The sequence below is a fragment of the Callionymus lyra genome, chromosome 11 (assembly GCF_982586985.1).
Source record: "Callionymus lyra chromosome 11, fCalLyr1.hap1.1, whole genome shotgun sequence".
NCBI classification, from domain to species: domain Eukaryota; kingdom Metazoa; phylum Chordata; class Actinopteri; order Syngnathiformes; family Callionymidae; genus Callionymus; species Callionymus lyra.
The window spans coordinates 13,462,388-13,481,985 of record NC_141828.1 but is presented as its reverse complement, the minus strand read 5'-3'; the positions used below and the strand labels follow the sequence as shown (position 1 = coordinate 13,481,985).

Sequence of the window (19,598 nt, the reverse complement as noted above, 5' to 3'; positions counted from 1 at the left end):
GGGACAGTACTGGCCCCTCTCCTCTTCACCATCTACACTTCAGACTTCTGCTACAACTCAGAGCTGAGTCTCGTCCAGAAGTATGCTGACGACACTGCCATTGTTGGATGCATCAGGGACAACAGCGAAGACGAGTACAGGAGTCTGATACGTGACTTTGTGGACTGGAGTGAGAGGAACCACTTGCAGCTGAACACCTCAAAAACCAAGGAGCTGGTCTTGGATTTCGGGAGGTCCAGGACAAAGCCACGTCCAGTGTCCATCAGAGGCGACGAGGTGGAGATAGTGGACAACTATAAGTACCTCGGTGTGTGGATGGACAGTAAACTGGACTGGCCCTGCAACACAGACCATGTGTATAAGAAGGTTCAGAGTAGACTGTACTTTCTGAGGAGGCTTCGATCATTTAACATCTGCAAGAAGCTCCTCTGCATGTTCTACCAGTCTGTGGTGGCCAGTGTCCTGTTCTATGCTGTGGTGTGTTGGGGTGGAAATGTGTCCAAGAGGAGTGTCAACAGGTTGGACAGGTTGATCAGGAGGGCTGGTTCTGTGGTTGGAATGAAGCTGGACTCACTGGTGACAGTTGCTGAGAGGATATCATTGAACAAACTACTGTCCATCATGGATGATGACAGTCATCCTCTGAACACTGTCATCAGTGAGCAGAGAAGCAGAATGAGTGCACGAATGCTCCTACCCAGGTGCAAAACAAATAGACTCAGGGACTCATTCATCCCTCGGGCTATTAAATTGTACAATTCTGAGTTCGGGGGCAGGAGTGGAGTGAAAGTATCTGGATGTTCTGTTCCATGTTAGTCTTTGTATCTTTGTCTTTGTTGTTTTTCTTTCCTTGACCTATGTCCTTTGTCTTTGTCTTTAGACTTAGATTGTGTCATCTTGTTCTTCCTCTTTATGTTCTTCTTATTTTATTTTTTATGTATTATTTTTTATTGTTTATGAAAAATTGCTGGCTATTGGTAAAAAACAATTTCCCAAAGGAGACCTCCTGAGGGATCAATAAAGTTTTACCTTACCTTACCTTACAAGTTTTTTATTCCTGAAAATAAATGCATAAACTAAAAGGGGCCCCCGGGGGGTTAATTAATATTAAAAAGGAGAATTTAAAGTAATAAATTCATCAGTTTTGTAGTTTAACTCTGACCTTATATGTGTCCGAGCTTTGCTCTGGTCTTTTCCCCATAGTCCTGATCCAGGTTTTCATAAAACTTCTACACGTATAGTTTCAAGAAAGTAAACTCACGACCGACACTTTGTATGAACCATGAGTGTGTGTGTGATTGACGCACACCTGAGTGTTGTGTTGCGACGAGAGACTCACCGACTGCTCCACGGCTGCTGGAGAGGATTAAGGGCTGGAGGGCACTCGACCGGCTTTTAAGGTCAAGTGGTCGGCGAACCCTCTGGAGCTTCGCGCCGGCATCAACTCTCACGACTGAAGGATTTGGGAACTTTTCTTTTTTTTTTCGATTTCTTGCCAGTCTGGATGAGCAGTGGAACCACAGAGAGAGACTTCTGAGAGATTTTCTTAAACAGCTAGAGGGGAGGAGGTTATATAAAGCCCAGGATCAATGTGCGGCATCGCTTGCTCAGAACTGGGCGAGATAAAAAAACATTCCTGGAGAAAACACGAGATTAAAAAAGAAGAAAAAAAAAAAACATTCCGTGAAAGCTTTAAAGTGTTTTCTTTATTACCTGTCATCGAAGGCTGTGAGGTTCCCGAAAAATCTGTGCTGCGATTGCGTCCACATAAAAACCGCCTGATGAGAACAGAAGGCCACGTCACGAGTCGCACAATGACGGTAACGATAGAAAGTCTTTGAGAGCGAGAGTCAACCGATGTGTGCGGGACGTGAAGGAACACACCGGGAAATAATCCAAGGTGTCAGAAAAGTGCCTTTTTGTTGACGGATTTGTGAGTCAAATCGACTTAGAAACTCCTAATAATGACCACATTGACAATCCCAGTGTCCAACAGTTCATCCCAGCTATGTGGTCCAAGGTGTGGGGGGGGGGGGACACCCTGGAAAGGACACATACAGACAACAATTCCATGTAAACTGTACGACTCAAATCATCGTCGATGCAAATCAAGATTTTTTTTTTCTGCCTCCTAATCCCACAATTAGAAGTGAAAACAGTGTCATTTCAATATAAAGACATTTCATGCAAGAATTATTACAAGCAAACCAATCATTCCAATCTCGCCAAAAAAAAACGAACATAGAACCCAGAGCTGGGAAAAAAAAAAAGAGCATTTTAAAAAGGTCTCGTTCCAAATGATTGGACAGCGATATGTCAATCAAACCTCCAGTCGTCCCGCCGCCACCGTCTCCCCCCTTTCTTTAATGCAAGAACATGTACAATGTTTCAATTTTCTAGAACAAAAATCTTCAGAATCATGATTAAGATCTTGTTTCAAGGACAGATGTCACGAGTGATACTTCACATTCATCGAGTGCTTCACAAGAGAAGGTGCCAACATTCTCAACCGCGTCTGTACAATTCAAATTTTAAAACAAACTCACTCTACATACGTTTTTTTTAAAATGATGGATTCAAGTTCCAGTCAGACAACGACATGATTCTCGTGATCATTTTTAGGATCAAGAATTAAAACGGTGGGTTCAGAGCGATTCGTGCCGGTCAACTCGATAAATATCCAACACAAGGTATAAAAGAAAAAGTATGAAACAACGACGTGAGATTCGAGATGATTATCGAGGTCAGTGAACGCACCATCTGGCGCGTTCGGCCTGCGGGGACGCAGAAGTCGAGCGCTGATGATTCAAGTTGAAAAATCAAAAAAATCTGAATTAAATTGAAACAAATCGCATGATAACAGACTGGACTTTGAATTCTATCAGTCTGGACCACAATAATGAACGAGAGAAGTCGACAAAACAATATTTGATCCATGAATACAGTCACACAGAGTAAGGTATGAAACCGTGACATTTTAACGTCCTAAATAATTAACCCTGAACAGTGATGAACAAACAATGCGTTTGTTTGATAAAATAAAGAACCTAATTCATAATGAATCCGGTGAACATCTGAAAGTGAGTGAAGCCAGCCTGTGTCTTCTCTGTCTGGCGTCAGGGTCCCCGGGGACATCCGCACGGGTCCCCGCAGACCTTCTTCCGGTCCCAGAGGAGGTGCAGCTCGTCGGCGGTGTGTTGGGGCGACGACAACATGTCCAGGAAGCACTCCTTCTCGCACAGCCAGCCCGAGTCCTGACACACAACGTTCCAACAAACATCAGCCTCGCAAACAAGCTAATAATAAACCTGGCCAGAAGGAAGTGGTCGTGGAGGAGATTTAAATAAAAGAGGTGGATATGTTGCGGAATAATTCTGATTGATTTTTAATGCGCGGGATCGTTTCACGGTCCGGCGGACGCCCGTTTCGAGCATCTGTCCCTCCGGTGAATGTCCGACTTTGAATTGATGTCGTGTTGCCAGACTTTTGATGGAGTGAAAAACAAGTCGGGGGCTGAAGCTGAACCGTCGCCGTCGGCTCATGAGTCGTGTCGTTCAGAAGCTCAAAATCTAAAGCACCTTCATCATGAACCGGTTCATCACAAAACTCATAACTTCTACACAGACGGGCAGGAAAACGGCTTCAGAATTTAGGAATCAGCACCTTTAATTTGTGGACTTTTCGCGATGTTTGAATCGTTTTAGTTTTTATGATAAATTAAAAAAGGTAGACAATATCAATTCACCTAATATCGCAAATTTTGAATTCTAAATTGGAGAAAATAAATATATACATTTCCTTTTTTTGGACTTTTTAATCATATTTTAAGTTCATCATAGTTTTCTATGGTTCCATAAAGTGTTTATAAAATACTTATACCTACTTAATACTTATATTATTTTAATTCTACTTTACAATTTACAGGCAAATACTCAAGACTTCTGTTCACTGTTGTGTTACAATTAAACTCCCCGCCATAGAAAGTAGCAGACATTATTCTCTGCAGCTGACGCAACAATGAAATACTGTGAAATGCAGAAGACAGCTAAGGACGAGAGGATACACTCGACTAAAGCTCCTTCTAAAGCTGCTGTTTGGATTTTTTTTCGCTTTCAAAACAAATGAAAGTAGTAACGACTTTGTCAGGAGTCATGTGGTCTTTATATTCTGTAACACCAGAGTCAAGTACTTGGGTGACAACGGTAATTGCAGTATTGCAATATATCGCAATGTATCGTTGCTAGGCACCGCGGAAAAGTTGCTCTGGTGTTGGTTCTGTTTATCTATTGTCCATTTTGTGTGTCATCTGACCCCCATGTTGTTGCCATCTGGCAATAAAAGTTTTTGTTCTAATAAATTGTATCATATCTAGAGTCTTACCAACAGACCTAAAATATTAAAACCTCTATATCAAAGTACATTACTCTACCAGATAAGTCGTGGGTTTAATGAAACCTTCCCGAGGGCCACAAATGACCCGCAGGCCAGACTAACATTAAATAATATTAATTAATTTATTAAGGCAACTTTAACTTCTTGTCACGTCCACTGACATTATGAGTAGATTATCGTTACTTGTACCGTATTTTAAATAAAAAAAGAATTTAATGTTAAACAACTGCAGATAAACAGGACGAAAGACACCGATTAATTCTTTAATCAATGGTCTCCTCACCTGGTACTTCTGAGGTCCGACAGCAGCCATCCAGATGCCCATGCTGACGTCTTCTCCCTGAAACCACAAACACATTTCCTTGAATCTTCCATTTCGAACCCGGCGCTGACCCGGGGTTGCGACCTCACCTGGTAGGCCTTCAGTGTCTCCGCGTTGCTGGCCAGCCACTGGATCAGGTCCCGGGACACCACGTAGCCGGAGCCGCAGGCGAACGCCGGGTACGCCGGGCTCGCGTATTCCAGCTCCTGCCACTTCCCGATGCGATCGACTGCCCAGCTCTGCCGGAAACTGGGTTGGAAAGAAGTCATAGAACAGGTCGGTGAGAACGTTGTTCGGGGGTCTCTACAGTAGAGGGGTCACACTCACTCACACGAGGGGGGAAACATTCAAGGTTTTAGGTAAAAACAATATTCTTATATTTACCAAGCAGCCTTTAACAGGAAGTGTGTTAAAGCATATTTAAAAATAAAAACATTTCAAAGCAAGACTGAAGTTTATGAATTTTTACAAAAGTAATGTAAATACAATTTTACGACGCTTTTTAATGAAACTATAAGAGTTTATAGCAGAGTTTTTATCGTGTTGGTTTCACACTGGACCTCAGATGAAGTCATTTGACAGTTGAATTAATCATCAGATCACATTTGTGTTTAAAGCACACTTATTATGGTATCTCCTGACCATCAAACCTGCGGTCCAGGGGCAAAATCTGGCCCACGAAGTCATATTATGCGGCCTGCCGAATGGTTGGCTCAAAATCAAAGCAGATCAATGTTGTTATTGTGACTCATCACGACGCCAGTGTTAAGAGATAAGATGAGGAAGAGAGATTATTGAGGTCAAAAATTATAAAGGGTCGTCCATTAACGGCAAAACTGATGTCACAGTAACATATTTTAGTTTGTTTTCGGAGAAGATCGCATCAGACTCATATACTTCCTGTTAAAGAGGTTTGGTAAATATATATTTTATTATGCCTTTGACCATAACTGTGACAAGATTTTTAACCCCTTGTGTGATCGACTTTGACACCTACGTCTGAACCCATGTAGCTAATGTCCTGGACAACATCAACTTCTGCTGTTGTGAAGTTAATAAGAATAATGCGTCTTCCCCTATGATCAGCGTTACCGCGGCGAGATGGTCTCTTATTTGCGTCGGCTGTTTTACTCATCGATAAGGTCGGCATGGCGACCTGATTAAGTCGCCTCATCATCACGCCGGGATCTCAAACGGCACGTCTGAGATCCCGTCGTGCACATTAAGAATCTCTTCGGCGACATCGGCAGGACGAGAAAATTCAACTCACTTTCCCCACCAGAAGTTGCTGCGCCGGAGTCCCTTGTGTTCGATCTTGGTTAGAACGGCGTCCACGTCCACGTAACAATCATCATCCGTCTTCAGGAGCAAGTGGAAATCAGCGTTTTCCACGGACCTGCGTGCACGCTCGATTAAATCCACAGTTCAAGACGTCAGAAGACACGAGAGGAGAAGTCTCGCAAGGAAACATCAAACAACAAGTCAGCTCGCTGGCAGATGACTCACAGATATACCCCCCCCACACCCCCCCCAGACTGCGATTGCCATCAAGTCAAACAGAGGAACATTTTCGTGCTGATGACATGCTTTCGTTTCGGCCCGCTGATTTCCTCCGAGGGCGTCGACCTCGGGGAGGCTGAGAACGAAGTCACTACTGTACCATTTATAGAACTGCAGCAGCTTGGAAGGCACGTTCCTGTAGGTGTCCACCACGTCCACGAACACCATGTCTCCGTGCCTCAGGCTCTCCCGGTGTAAGGTGGCGTCTTCCTGGCTCAGCCTGGAGGCGTGAAGGTCCATCCTGGCGGGGCGGCCGCGCAGGAGGCTGGAGAGACCGTCTACATCTGGAAAAAAAACAACTTTACTAACACCAGAAACTGAATAACATCACTTACTCATAAACAAGCCTTAAAAACCCATACATTAAATATCTAGAAAAGCACAAACTAAATCTAATTTTCACTTGAGATTATTGGCCAACATTTTTGTGTCAATAAAAGTAAAGAAAAATAACAGCTTGTTCTGCTACGCAAAGAGTGACAGATCTTCAAATTTGTATGCATCCAGATGCTAATTAGGAACACATATACATTGTAATATTCGGTCTCCTGTGACGTTATTAAACCCCACAAACTACTGTTTTTTTTTTAACTGAAAAAAGGGTTGTGAAACACTTCAATAAAAAAACAAAAACCTGTGTTGAAACTAGATCATATATTTTTTTAAGCTTCCCAGATATAATTTTTATTGGAACAAGGTACAAAAAATGTGGAATACAATATTTAGATTTCCGATTAAACGTCAAAACTATAAATATTAACTAGTGTTAAACAAGGGAAAGGTTCAGCAAAAGAAAAATGTATGGTCAAACATTTGCACTGTGTGTGTGTGTGTATATATATATATATATATACATACATACATACACACACTTTTTTTCCATGAAAAGTCACACTTATTTACCACCATGAGTTTTAAAATGAATAGAAAATATAGTCAAGACATTGACAAGGTTAGAAATAATGATTTTTATTTGAAATAATATTTTTTTTCCTTCAAACTTTGCTTTCATCAAAGAATCCTCCATTTGCAGCAATTACAGCATTGCAGACTTTGGGCATTCTAGCTGTTAATTTATTGAGGTAATCAGGAGAAATTTCACCCCATGCTTCTAGAAGCTGGATTGGCTGGATGGGCATTTCTTGCGTACCATACGGTCAAGCTGCTCCCACAACAGCTCAATGGGGTTTAGATCTGGTGACTGCGCTGGCCACTCCATTACAGATAGAATACCAGCTGCCTGCTTCTTCTCTAAATAGTTCTTGCACAACTTGGAGGTGTGCTTTGGGTCATTGTCCTGTTGTAGGATGAAATTGGCTCCAATCAAGCGCTGTCCACAGGGTATGGCATGGCGTTGCAAAATGGAGTGATAGCCTTCCTTATTTAGAATCCCTTTAACCCTGAAGAAATCTCCCACCTTACCAGCACATATTAATCTTTTTCTTTTATTGGCCAGTCTCAGATATGGCTTTTTCTTTGCCACTCTGCCCTGAAGGCCAGCATCCTGGAGTCGCCTCTTCACTGTAGATGTTGACACTGGCGTTTTGCGGGTACTATTTAATGAAGCTGCCAGTTGAGGACCTGTGAGGCGTCCATTTCTCAAACTAGAGACTCTAATGTACTTATCTTCTTGCTGAGTTGTGCAGCGGGGCCTCCCACTTCTCTTTCTACTCTGGTTAGAGCCTGTTTGTGCTGTTCTCTGAAGGGAGTAGTACACACCATTGTAGGAAATCTTCAGTTTCTTGGCAATTTCTCGCATGGAATAGCCTTCATTTCTAAGAATAAGAATAGACTGTCGAGTTTCACATGAAAGTTCTCTTTTTCTGGCCATTTTGAGCATTTAATCGTCCCCACAAATGTGATACTCCAGATACTCAACTAGCTCAAAGGAAGGTCAGTTTTATAGCTTCTCTAACCAGCTAAACTGTTTTCAGCTGTGCTAACATAATTGCACAAGGGTTTTCTAATCATCCATTAGCCTTCTGACCCAATGAGCAAACACATTGTACCATTAGAACACAGGAGTGATAGTTGCTGTAAATGGGCCTCTATACACCTATGTAGATATTGCACCAAAAAACAGACATTTGCAGCTAGAATAGTCATTTACCACATTAGCAATGTATAGATTAGTTTAAAGCACTGTTTAAACAGTGCTTTTCTTTCAAAAATAAGGAAATTTCTAAGTGACCCCAAACTTTTGAACGGTAGTGTATATATATATATATATATATATATATATATATATATATATATATATATATATATATATATATATATATATATACACACACACACACACACACACACACACACACACACACCTATCTATTATTATTAGCTTTCAAATATAATATTGAATAACTAAAGTAAGAGTTAATCAACTTCTAAAAAAATGTTTTCATTTTTAAAATCCCATCACAACACTTTGTTTTTATCCAATATAAATATAAATATATGCGGTCTTATAAAGAATATAAAGTCGTCTTCTACTTTATTGTATAGATAGATAAACTTTGTTAACAACTCTGGAGATCAAACAAAGAACAAAGTTCAACGAACACGGTGCAATACAAAGAACAAAGTACAAAGAACACGGTGCAATACAAAGAACAAAGTGCAAGGGCTAACACAATTAAAGTTTAAAGAACATGGATCAAAGAAAAGGATAGAAATATTAACATAGAATAGAATATTTACATTATATTCTCCTGTCCCCAAACTTAGAATTAAACAGTCTAATAGCACGAGGAATGAACGAGTCCCTGAGTCTATTAGTGTTGCATCATGGAAGGAGCATTCGTGCTCCATCTGCTTCTCTGCTCACTGATGACAGTGTTCAGAGGATGACTGTCATCCTGTATGTTAACACATACACAAGTATGAACTTTTGATAATAGTTGTAGTTTTATTGATTTGCTTTTCATTCGAAATGGTCCTGGTAGTTTGTAATGTTTTTGACCATGATACAAGGTTGTATGAAATTGTTTTATTAGTCATATTTGAAAGAAAATAAACCGGATTTCTGTCCCTTAAAACCTCAATACACAAATTTGAAAATGTCGTTTATAGTTCCCCCTGGTGGAACTGTGTGCAACTGAAATATTGTGGCTCGTTTAGCGATTTCTAATTTTCTGCGTGTAAACTTGTCTACAAAATAAGCCTGTTGTTGCCGAAAGGAACCTCATTTATTCCTTCTGGTAAGTGTCTCAGTAAATCATATGAAAATACCTCTTGACCCAGTGATGTAAAAATGTGGTTCTGGCCATGTGACACTCCAGCCCAGAGAAAGTTAGTAACATAATTAAAATAACAAACAAGTCATGACTGTTCAAATTAAATTAATCATCAGGAAATATGGAAGTATAATCACCATAATGTCTAAATGTTACGTAGTGTTGCTTCAATATAAGCAGCAGTTTCAATCCAAGGTTGCCACAGAAAGTTACCGTAGATGGTGAACATGAAACCTCCTGCCAAGCCAGGAAATCCAAGAGCACTTCGATGTGGAAGAATTCCCTCCGCGACCTGTGAAAGACCAGAAAGAAAATAAGAGTCATATCTCCTGCCGTTGTCACACTCGGACGCCGACATCCACCGGAACGTACGGAGGAGAACTTGATGACGCCGCCTCCGTCGTTGAGCCGCACCGACGGGTCGGCGCTCGTCAGTCCGTCGGCGCTGGAACTTTCCCACACCAGCGTCCCCTCGAAACCCTGAACAACAGATCCTCGCACTTTCAGGAATCACTTTAATAGAAACCAAAAGACGTTTTTTTTTGTGTTTTTTCCTTCTGTAAACACCAGAGGAAATGAAAACTCTGTGTGGAATACAGAAGCAGCACAATGAATACACAACGAGGTCACGTCCCGTCACTCCCCGGAGGAGCCTCGTCGTGCCAGTTGTATTCACATCCAGTCTATTTGTACTCACCGAGGTTTTCATCGTTCTCGCCCGAGTGGAAATTTAATCCTAATTGCAGTTTGAAGAGCACGTGTTTGCTCGCGCTCATTATGTGATTAACCTCTGATCTCATTTTACAATTCCTGCTCAAATTTATTCTGGTTCCAGTTCGATTGTGTCCCGCTGCAAGAAAATGGAAAAATTGCTTCCAGACAAGCGTGATTTTTTTTTTTTCCTCGGTCACATTGTCACACGTCCACGTTCAATTTGACGCCTTTCCCCATCCCGATGACGGATTACGATGTCGGGGCTTTTTATGTGCGATCAGATAACTTTTGTTAATCCTCTTGATCGGAGATTCGTTCGTCGGGAGCGTCGCGGCCGTGGAGAAGTCTGCGTGATCGTTTCCGGCACAAATAAGTTGAAATATTTATGTTGTTTCTCCCGTATGCGAAGATCAGCAGTTTCTTGGGAGGAGAAAACGCATCCGGAGACACTTAAAATGTCTGACGCATAAGTCAACCTGCTGCTTCTCTGCTCGCGCCTCCCAGAGGCTTTGACGACTTAAAATAAATAACAGGGATTTTTATTTTTGTATCAAAGCGAGACAAAGACGGTTTGGATTCTCTGATACGAGGCAAATGTATCCTTTATCGTCTTGACATTGGTGGTGAAAAAAACAATTAAAATTACAATTAAACAACATCTTTTAATGATTTTTGGCTTAGCTTTTAGTCTTGAGGAGTGTCAAGTGTTGCTCTCATCAACAAAATGATTCATCAATTCACAAAATCAAAGACGCAATCAAACGCTGATGGGAGTAGGCTGCGACGCGGCACGCTAGCTCGCCATTAGAAAGAATCAGGGCAAGTGTATACAGCATTACAGTTGATGCAAACTTGTTTTAATTTTTTTTAAAAACCCACTAAATATGGTTTACAAATGTCAACATGCGTCTATTGACCAAAAAGAGACGTGTAAACTTCAACACACGTGTGAAAGTAATGTTTTCAGAAAGAGTAGACATGGCTATGGTGCATTCAAAAGCCAAGGATAAATGATGCTCAAATGTTTAAAAACAGAGCAAAGTGACCCGTCCAGTTATGTCTCCCAGCCAGAGTGGATGCTTGGTTAAAAATTAAAGTGATTTAATGTTGATGTTGAGGACTAAAATGCCAGTAATTGAGATAAGTGTCAGAGGCGGGGATGTCAACAATACCAGGAAAAAACCTAAATGGGTTTTTTGAAGAACAACAAACATAGTCACATTAAATTACAACCTACAGTACCACGTTCCTGTATTTTTATAAACTGATTAAGTTCAATAATGAAACCAATTATTATCACTAGAGAACTAAACTAAACAATTTCCCGAAGAAGACCTCCTGAGGGATCAATAAAGTTTTACCTTACCTTGCCTTAGAGCCACATCTCTTATTAACATGAAGTTAAAAGTCCTACCTTGGGCAGGATGAACTGCTCCACTGGCTTGTACCACATCCCGTTGACAAGCGTCCCCGTGCTGATGGCACTGAAGCGAGCGGTCACCACCGCCTCCTGCACATTATAATTAAAAAAAAAGAAAAAAAAAGTTAAAACTTCACAACACGGCAATCTCAAGTCGGCGAGCCTCACCTCCTGATCCAGCTGCAGGAGCTTCACCGTCACATTGCTCCGGAGCTCGGGTCCTCGTGCGAACACGCCCAGCCGCGTGATCACCACCGGGTGCAGGACCTTGAAGTCCAAGGCGATGGCCGCCACATCAGAGGCCGCGAGCGCAGCGGGGTCCGACGCCGACACCACTTCTATATCCGCCTCCGCCGCTGGGACAGAAAGATCCGACGTTACCGAACAAGCGACTGGGGAGTCCATTAGCAACCGTCTGGTCACAAGCGCTTGTGAAGACATCAGCACTTCTTCAGACCGGCGTCTTTAAAGTAAACTTGTGATGGCCGGTGTGCCTTCTTAATTACAAATAAGCCCTTTTATTACCCGGGAGATCAATGAAAAGATCCGGGCGGGTAAAAAGGGAAAGCTTCCTCGCTCCTTTCAACGGCTCCTTCTCAGAGAGAAGATAATTAGCAGCGACGACAGTCTGGGATTTAATCAAACAGAATGTTGCTCGCACTGGCGATCTTAACGCTTCAGAATGTATCCGTTATTCCGCGACGAATACAAATGTGCTCGCTTGTCGACGTAAAGACTCTCTTCACGGCCGCTCTAAATTATTCAAAATCATAATATAACTTGGCATAAAAAGGATCAAAGATAAACAAATAAAAAAAAAAAACACCGACTTTATTAGACTTTTCAAACATGTTGGTGCCGTTGGATTGGTTTTGTTCAAATATTTATGATCCCAGGGGGGGGCGGAGGATCCTGACTGTAATGATTCCCGCGTCGATGCAGACTTTGACGCCGCTAAACATATGTCTCGAGGTGGAATGCGAGTTTGAAGTTCAGGGAAAATCATTTCTCCGCAGACAAACGAGTGCTAAATGATGAATAAATCTCTCTTAAGTGAAGTTTTTCTTTGTCACTTAATTGCAAAACATTTATATTGATCTTCCAATGATTCATTTATTCCTTCATAACCACTTCAAAGTAACATCTCAAGGTAAAACTTTTTTTTTTTCATAATTTGTCACAAAAAAAATTCAGAAATACCAAATCAAACAAACTTCATCGCCAAACACGAATAAAAATAAAAAAATCCTCTCTTGATCCACTTGTGCTCTTAATCGTCCACTTCAACTGCCTACTCTAGCTTTGACGAGCCATTAAAACTATCAAACAATATGAAAAAAATAGAGATGAAAAAGCTACTGAATTATGGCTCAATTGAAAATGTTCTTACTTAGTACTCCGTACCCATAACACCAACTACATAAGTTTACATTTCCAAATATTTATTGCATCGATTGCCGACCCATCGTGGGTTAAGTCTGTCGCTAAAAGTTCTTCTAAGTTCAGGAAGGAAATCTTTAAAATTGGTGTGAAGTTTTTTTTTTCTTCCCCCCCCCCATCTTAACGACGTTCCTTATTCACCCGAAGTGGCACTTGCTATTGGGTTTGCAGTTCGAATCCCGGGCTAGAGTCCTCTGCAAGGGAACAGATGGCTCTGCTCGCTGCAAGAGTAGAGAAAGAATCGTTGCCTCAAGTGGAGAACAATGGGAAGTGAGATTGATCGCGGAATCGTGGAACATTTGGTGGCGTAATGAGCTCCAAACTGTTGTGGGAAGAATAGAAGCTGGCAGGAGAAGGAGAAGTATATATCTCGGCTCGGGGGTCGCGGCTGCTCTCGGGCTAAACCACATTTAAAAAGTCACACGGTTGGATCCATGAGTGGGCGAGGGGACGGACCAAGAACCAGTCCAAGTCAATTTATGGCCAATATGAGTCCACATTAAGACGGTAAAGTCAGAAGTAAAGACTGTTAAAATGTCATTAAAATGGAATAACAATGGCTCCTTCAGCCTCCAACCTTATTATAGCGCCAAGCAAAATAAGAGAAAACAAATATTTAATTGACTCTTGACGTCGCCGATTCCAGACTCGGGCACCGGACTGCTTTCATTTTCTCTTCAAATAAAAGGCGAGGCTGCCGCCTTCCATTCTCGAAGCGAAGCTCGTCAAAGCCGTACAACCATTAACAGAGCGGAGAGCGAGGGAACACAGGCTGGAAAAATAAAACGGCGCCGTGACCCCGAAGGCCGTCATCTGCAAAAAAAAACTATTCTGAGGAGCGGTAATTATGTTTTCGTGAAGTCAGCGGCGCAGACAAATAGAGGGAAAATGGAGATTTTAGGCGAAGGTGGGAGACGGAGACAATTACTGCAGACGGCGAGTCAATTAAACACTTTGTTTCAGTGTTTGTTAAGGCTTTCGTTTTTCTCCCCCCCCCCCCCCCCCCCCCGAGCGAAGTGTCCACGTCTCCTGGTTGTTGACGGAGGTTTTTCTGGCTCTGGCCTTGAGAGAGGAAAAGAAAAGAAGTCCTCGAGCTGTGAGGGAACACTAAGAAATGCAGTTTCTTTCTCTCTCTCTCTCTCTCCTCATTCTTCCGACTACTTTCTCGGCGACCGATCTGAAAAAAAAATTCCGTACCTGGCTCTGTGATGTTCAGTAGGGCGCAGGAATAGGGGTCCTCTCTGTCCTCCTCCGGGAAGGGGCACCCATGTTTGCCGATGATGAACCTCACCCCCACTCTGCAAACCAACACTACTGTCAACTCAATATTGTCCGTAAAAAAGGTGTTCGGCTTTCCGTCCTATCACATGTCCATCTATCCGTCCTCTGTTACCATGGTTACCAGGGGGGGGTCGTTAAAGGCCAAAACACCTCATATCAGATGGCAGGAGGAAATGGAAGAAAGGGAGAACAATATTGGCCGCTGGTCAGGTGAAGATAAGGGGCTTGATGATGGAGTTATCGGTCAGTTATCAGCTGCAGGCTTTATTTCCTCCACGGCGGGGGAAAAAAAAACAAGTGAGGAGAGTTCCAGTCCACTGACCTGTGCTTGAAGTGGGGGTGATCCTGCAGGTAGCCCAGCCAGGTCTCTCTTATTGCCTGTCGCAGCTCATAATGATGCCTGGCTGATAGCACGCCCACCAAAACTTCATAGAAAGGCGGTGATTCATCTGCAGCACACACACAGATAGACAAGTTTGCAACAGCTCCGGTGCGAGATCGAGACTCGTCGTGGACTCTTTAGGCCCGAGGGTCGAGTCGTTTTATAAACTCAGAGGACGGAATAGATCAGAAGACGGAATAGACTTCGACGCCTCGCTGTATATGTGAGAAAACTTTATCCTTGCTCCTGACGATGATCATAAATTTTAAAAAAGATTTTATATCTCCATGTTTTTGGGAGGGAAACATGACAAATCATAATATAAACGTTCGCCTCGTTTATTGCAGGGGTTATGAAAACCAGATGCATTAAAATCCGCAAGTTCTTTTTTTTTTTTGGTTTAATTTAACAAAAGGTGTTTACAAACTCAACATTGCATTCAAGATGCCATCCCTCTCAAAAAAAACCTTCCAGCAACGGTGAATTGAACAATGCTTTGCCGCCCACATAACAAGCCTTCAGTCACTTTTGACATGACTACTGATGTGTCGTTTGAAAAAAAACAAAAAACAATATTGTAGAGACCCATTAACTGTTGTTAAATACAGCATTTTGTAAAAGGGCATCATGGGAGTTCTCGGTTTTGTCGGCACCAGATGGGTTCGGTAATTAGATCGTACCACTAAGTTCTATGGTTTTTCTTGTTTAATGCTGATAAAATCAAACATCCGTTTGTACCAGTGTGAACTAAGACAAGGATCTTGGACGTTCCGGACGGCAGCTTTGAACATACAGAACCATATGAAAAAAACTACACGTTAAACAGAATAACTGCATAAAGTGATCCATGATACGACAAGTGGGGACCAATGTATTTTTAGAAGCCTGAGTTTGTTTTAGTTTGAACTTCAAATTGGAGATTTAATGATTGCTTATAAAAGCAGTTAAAAAAGAAGTTTACAGCCTACTGAAGGCAGCTTTGAAACATTCCCAACCCATCAGTTGACAAGTTCAAAATACATACACACCAATTAAACGGATTCATTTTACAACCTGGATATTCACAATAGGATCAAGTAACATTTGTTTTTAAATGGCCAAATTCAGTTCACAATTTTGGAAAATGCAAAGAAAGCTGCGACAAACTGCCTGGACTTGCATCATGACACAACGTTTTTAATTCAAATTATCTCTTAGAATGACAATTAACTAAGATCTCTTTGAACGTGATCAAAGGATCAATATGGGGACCAAGACGCTGTCATGAAGGCTCTTTGACAGGCGACTTCAAGTGCGATCAATGGGTCCGAGTTTTCTTAATAAACGGCGACACAAGTACGTCGACCAACTGAATTCTTTAATGGCCTGTCATGACCACGTCAAGAACTCTCTGAAGAAGCTTGTTTGGGGCACTCTTGAGAAATCTCAGAGACAGATCCAACGTGTAATTGTGCAAAACTTTTCAGTGTTGAATACGGTTTCTAAGACACATGCAGCTCAGCAAGTAAAGCCAAAGTGGAAGTACAAAAAGCAAGGTGGCTGCAGAAGTACATGATGTCACATAGAAGCATAGCCACAAAAATACCTTTGTGGAATTAAAACATATTTACAACCTGGTTAAACGAACAGATCTTAAATAACTTGTAATTCATTGCGATAACCAACCGTTTAGCCAGTGACATAAATAACTTGTAATTCATTGAATTAAATAACTTGTAATTCATTGAGATAACTAACTTGTTAGTTGGACCAGCATGATTGTAGTGTAGATCCTCATCATTATCAATGTTCTCGCCTCAATGGCAGTAGAAGCAAGTTTCGAGGTTGTTTACTCTTTGAGCTTCGCTTCTGCAGTGACTCACCGTTGACAAGAGCATACAATTCAACAAGTGACTCAAGCGAGGGTCCAGACCACTTCTGAATATACGTGGACCTGAAACCAAAGCCGACCTTCTAGAAAGCGGAGCCTATTAAAGCCTGTGATCCCAGATGCAAGTGTGAAGCAGAAGCACTTCACTTACCATCAAGTTCTTTTCTTTAATTCAAGAAAATATGCTCGCAGGGTTAAAAGGCTGAGGTTACATTCCAACACTAATGGAATTCTACTGAAAGTCATTTTAACCTTGGCGAGCAAGAAGGCATCTTGGGAAATGGAAAAGGCCGCTAATGAGGTTAGATGTTTCCTGAGAGGACGAAACCACCTTTAGATGTGAAGAAAACATGTTTTCAGGAGTCTGTGCTGCTTTAGCATGAAATAAGTTGGTGAGATGCATTCAATGATCAATCCACAGGTGAGGGGAGGGAGGGCTCCTCGTGGACAATGATGTTTGTGGATGTCACACTGATTTCTAAAGGACCAACTCATGATAAGACAGTTTTGTTTTTTTTTTAGAGGGAGGTGTCCTTCTTCATTAAGGACTAGACATGCATTGATCGTGTTAGTATCGTAAAAACACTTCACATCAACTTTTGAGGTGCATATGTGGTGTCCAACAATCACTAAACATTTCAAAGGTGTGAATAATAATCAATAACATCCATAAAAATCATGTTTTGAAAGAAAACACGCACATGTTCATCTTAATTTTTCCATTTTCCACAGATTATGCATATTTCAAACCTTAACAGTTTTTGTGCTGATGTTTTTGTATGGAAGTATATTAGTGTCATTAGAATATTTAATGGTTGAATTTTACATTTTAACGGTGATTTTTTTATTGAATCGTTTTTTAAAGCCTTGAATCACTTTTGAATTAAATACAATAGTTTTCAGTGCCATCAGAATATTGAACGGTTGAATTTTACATTTTAACTGTGATTTTTTTATTGAATAGTTTTTTAAAGCCTTGAATCATATTTGAATTAAATACAATATTTTTTTTCTTTACAGTTTTAATGGAAGTATATCAGTGCCATCAGAATATTGAATGGTTGAATTTAATATTTCAAATATTGAAAGGTTGATTTTATTTTACATTTTAATTATTCCATAATTTTTAATTCACAGCCTTTTAAATTTAATATCAAACAATTTGAAGCCTTTCAATTCAATATAATAAAATTCAAAGCCTTTTAAATTCAGCATAACATTACCACCAGACAGATCAACTCAAATGCTTCAATTTTGTATATTGAATTTAAGACTTCAAAAATTTTAATATTGAATTTCAAATGCCTTAAATTGTTTTCTTATTAAATTAAAAATCTGTCATTTTTTTTTTATATTGAATTTAAAAGGCTTCGACTTAATATATTGTACAATTAACAATTGAAATTAAAATATAACAAATTCAACCTTTCGATATTTTAAATATTAAATTCAACCGTTCAATATTCTAATGACACGGACACACTTCCATTTTATTTGAAAAAAAAAAAAAGAAAAAAAGTTTAAAGAATCTTCACATCATCACAAACATTTTCCACAGAAAAGCAGAGACTCATCCACGTCACTCAAATATTTACCAATGGAAATTGGACTTCTGCGATCAATTAGATGTGAGCAAACAACAATGGCACGAGATTTGATAAGAAAATAAGAGACGATGATTTTGAGGTTATGAGTGGGAGTGACTGGAAAGGAGGAAATCTAAAAAATGACACGTGGAGAGACTTGGAGACTAAAGTAAGAAATGATTCAGACAAAGGTGGAGGAGACAAATAATATTTGAAAAGGATGGACAGAAGGACGGGTGATGAGGGTCGAGGTGAGGGAGGATGAAGAGCACAGGTGTGACGAGGAGGTTCATGCGACAAACCACGATGGAAAATTCTAAAGCATCTTAAAGAATTGACGGCGTTTTATTTAATGACAATGTCAATTACTTTTTGACAGTTTTAAGGGCATTTGTAAAACTAAGAATTCTGAATGGGTTTAAGAAAATCCATGCACAAAATGAACAAAACAATTGGGACTTAAAACAGAACTGAAAGAATTAAAACAGAAATTTCGGTACAAATTGAAGAAACGTGTTGTGTTATTATAATAATAATAATAATTTGGGAAAATGTGTTAAACAACAACGCTGTTAATGACACGTAAACTGATATTTAAGACGCGTTTTTCAGTTAGAATTAAAGTTGACGCCATGATAACAGTCCAATATTTACGGAGGATCTAAATCAAAAGAGGATCCAAGCCTTCAGTTCTCGCCTCAACTCAGCCACTGATTCTCGGATCGCTTTAAGTCCCAGCGACGCCCAGAAACTCTCGCAACTGTCAGACCCACAACAAAAACTACAACTACACCCTCAGGACTACAAAAGCTCAGCGGGAAAAGTTAGCTAAAGTTCGACGGCTCGCGGAGGTTCTGCCCGGCATTTTGTGTGCGGGAGAAAAAAAAAGTACCGGAGCGTGTGTCGTTGTCCAGCGGGGTCGCGGAGGGAGGTCGTCGAGCCAACCACAGGTGCACCAACAGGGCGACGGCACAGGGCAGCAGCGTCAGCGCTAGCCTCCGCATGGACGGAGCCCTTCATTCAGCGGGAGGAGGCTTCAGCTGTAGCGGCGCAGGAGCGATCCTTCCAGAGACTCCTGGTGCTACACTAGCGCTGAGCCCCGGAGAGTGAAGCGCTCTTCGGCTGCACCGCTTCATGTCTTCCTCCGCCGAGAGGAGAGACGGACCAATGAGGAGCCGGGGTTTGTCGGGCGCGATGAATCATGGGACATGGAGTTTAACACTTTGTAGCCTATTAGCACGAAATGTTTTATTGAATTGAAAATATGAGATTTTGTGGTAAATAGATGAGGAATATTTTATATTTTTAATAATAATAATTTGGGAAAATGTGTTGCTTATCCATGATGAACCAATAACACAACACTTTTCTTCAATTTGTACCGGAATTTCTGTT

General features: G+C 41.0%; 1 protein-coding gene across 1 annotated transcript; it reads right to left on the bottom strand.

The window, feature by feature from the left end:
• Window positions 1-1,541: 1,541 nt before the first annotated feature.
• On the bottom strand, window positions 1,542-19,309 carry b3galnt2 (beta-1,3-N-acetylgalactosaminyltransferase 2). Its single transcript, XM_087802768.1, has 12 exons — window positions 19,096-19,309; window positions 14,688-14,814; window positions 14,282-14,382; window positions 11,813-12,000; window positions 11,639-11,734; window positions 9,883-9,990; window positions 9,724-9,802; window positions 6,375-6,558; window positions 5,985-6,110; window positions 4,804-4,963; window positions 4,676-4,732; window positions 1,542-3,254 (listed from the first exon to the last, which is right to left on the bottom strand). Exons 1-12 carry the CDS (start codon window positions 19,205-19,207, stop codon window positions 3,117-3,119), a joined length of 1,476 nt encoding a protein of 491 aa, XP_087658894.1. The 5' UTR covers window positions 19,208-19,309; the 3' UTR covers window positions 1,542-3,116.
• Window positions 19,310-19,598: the final 289 nt, after the last annotated feature.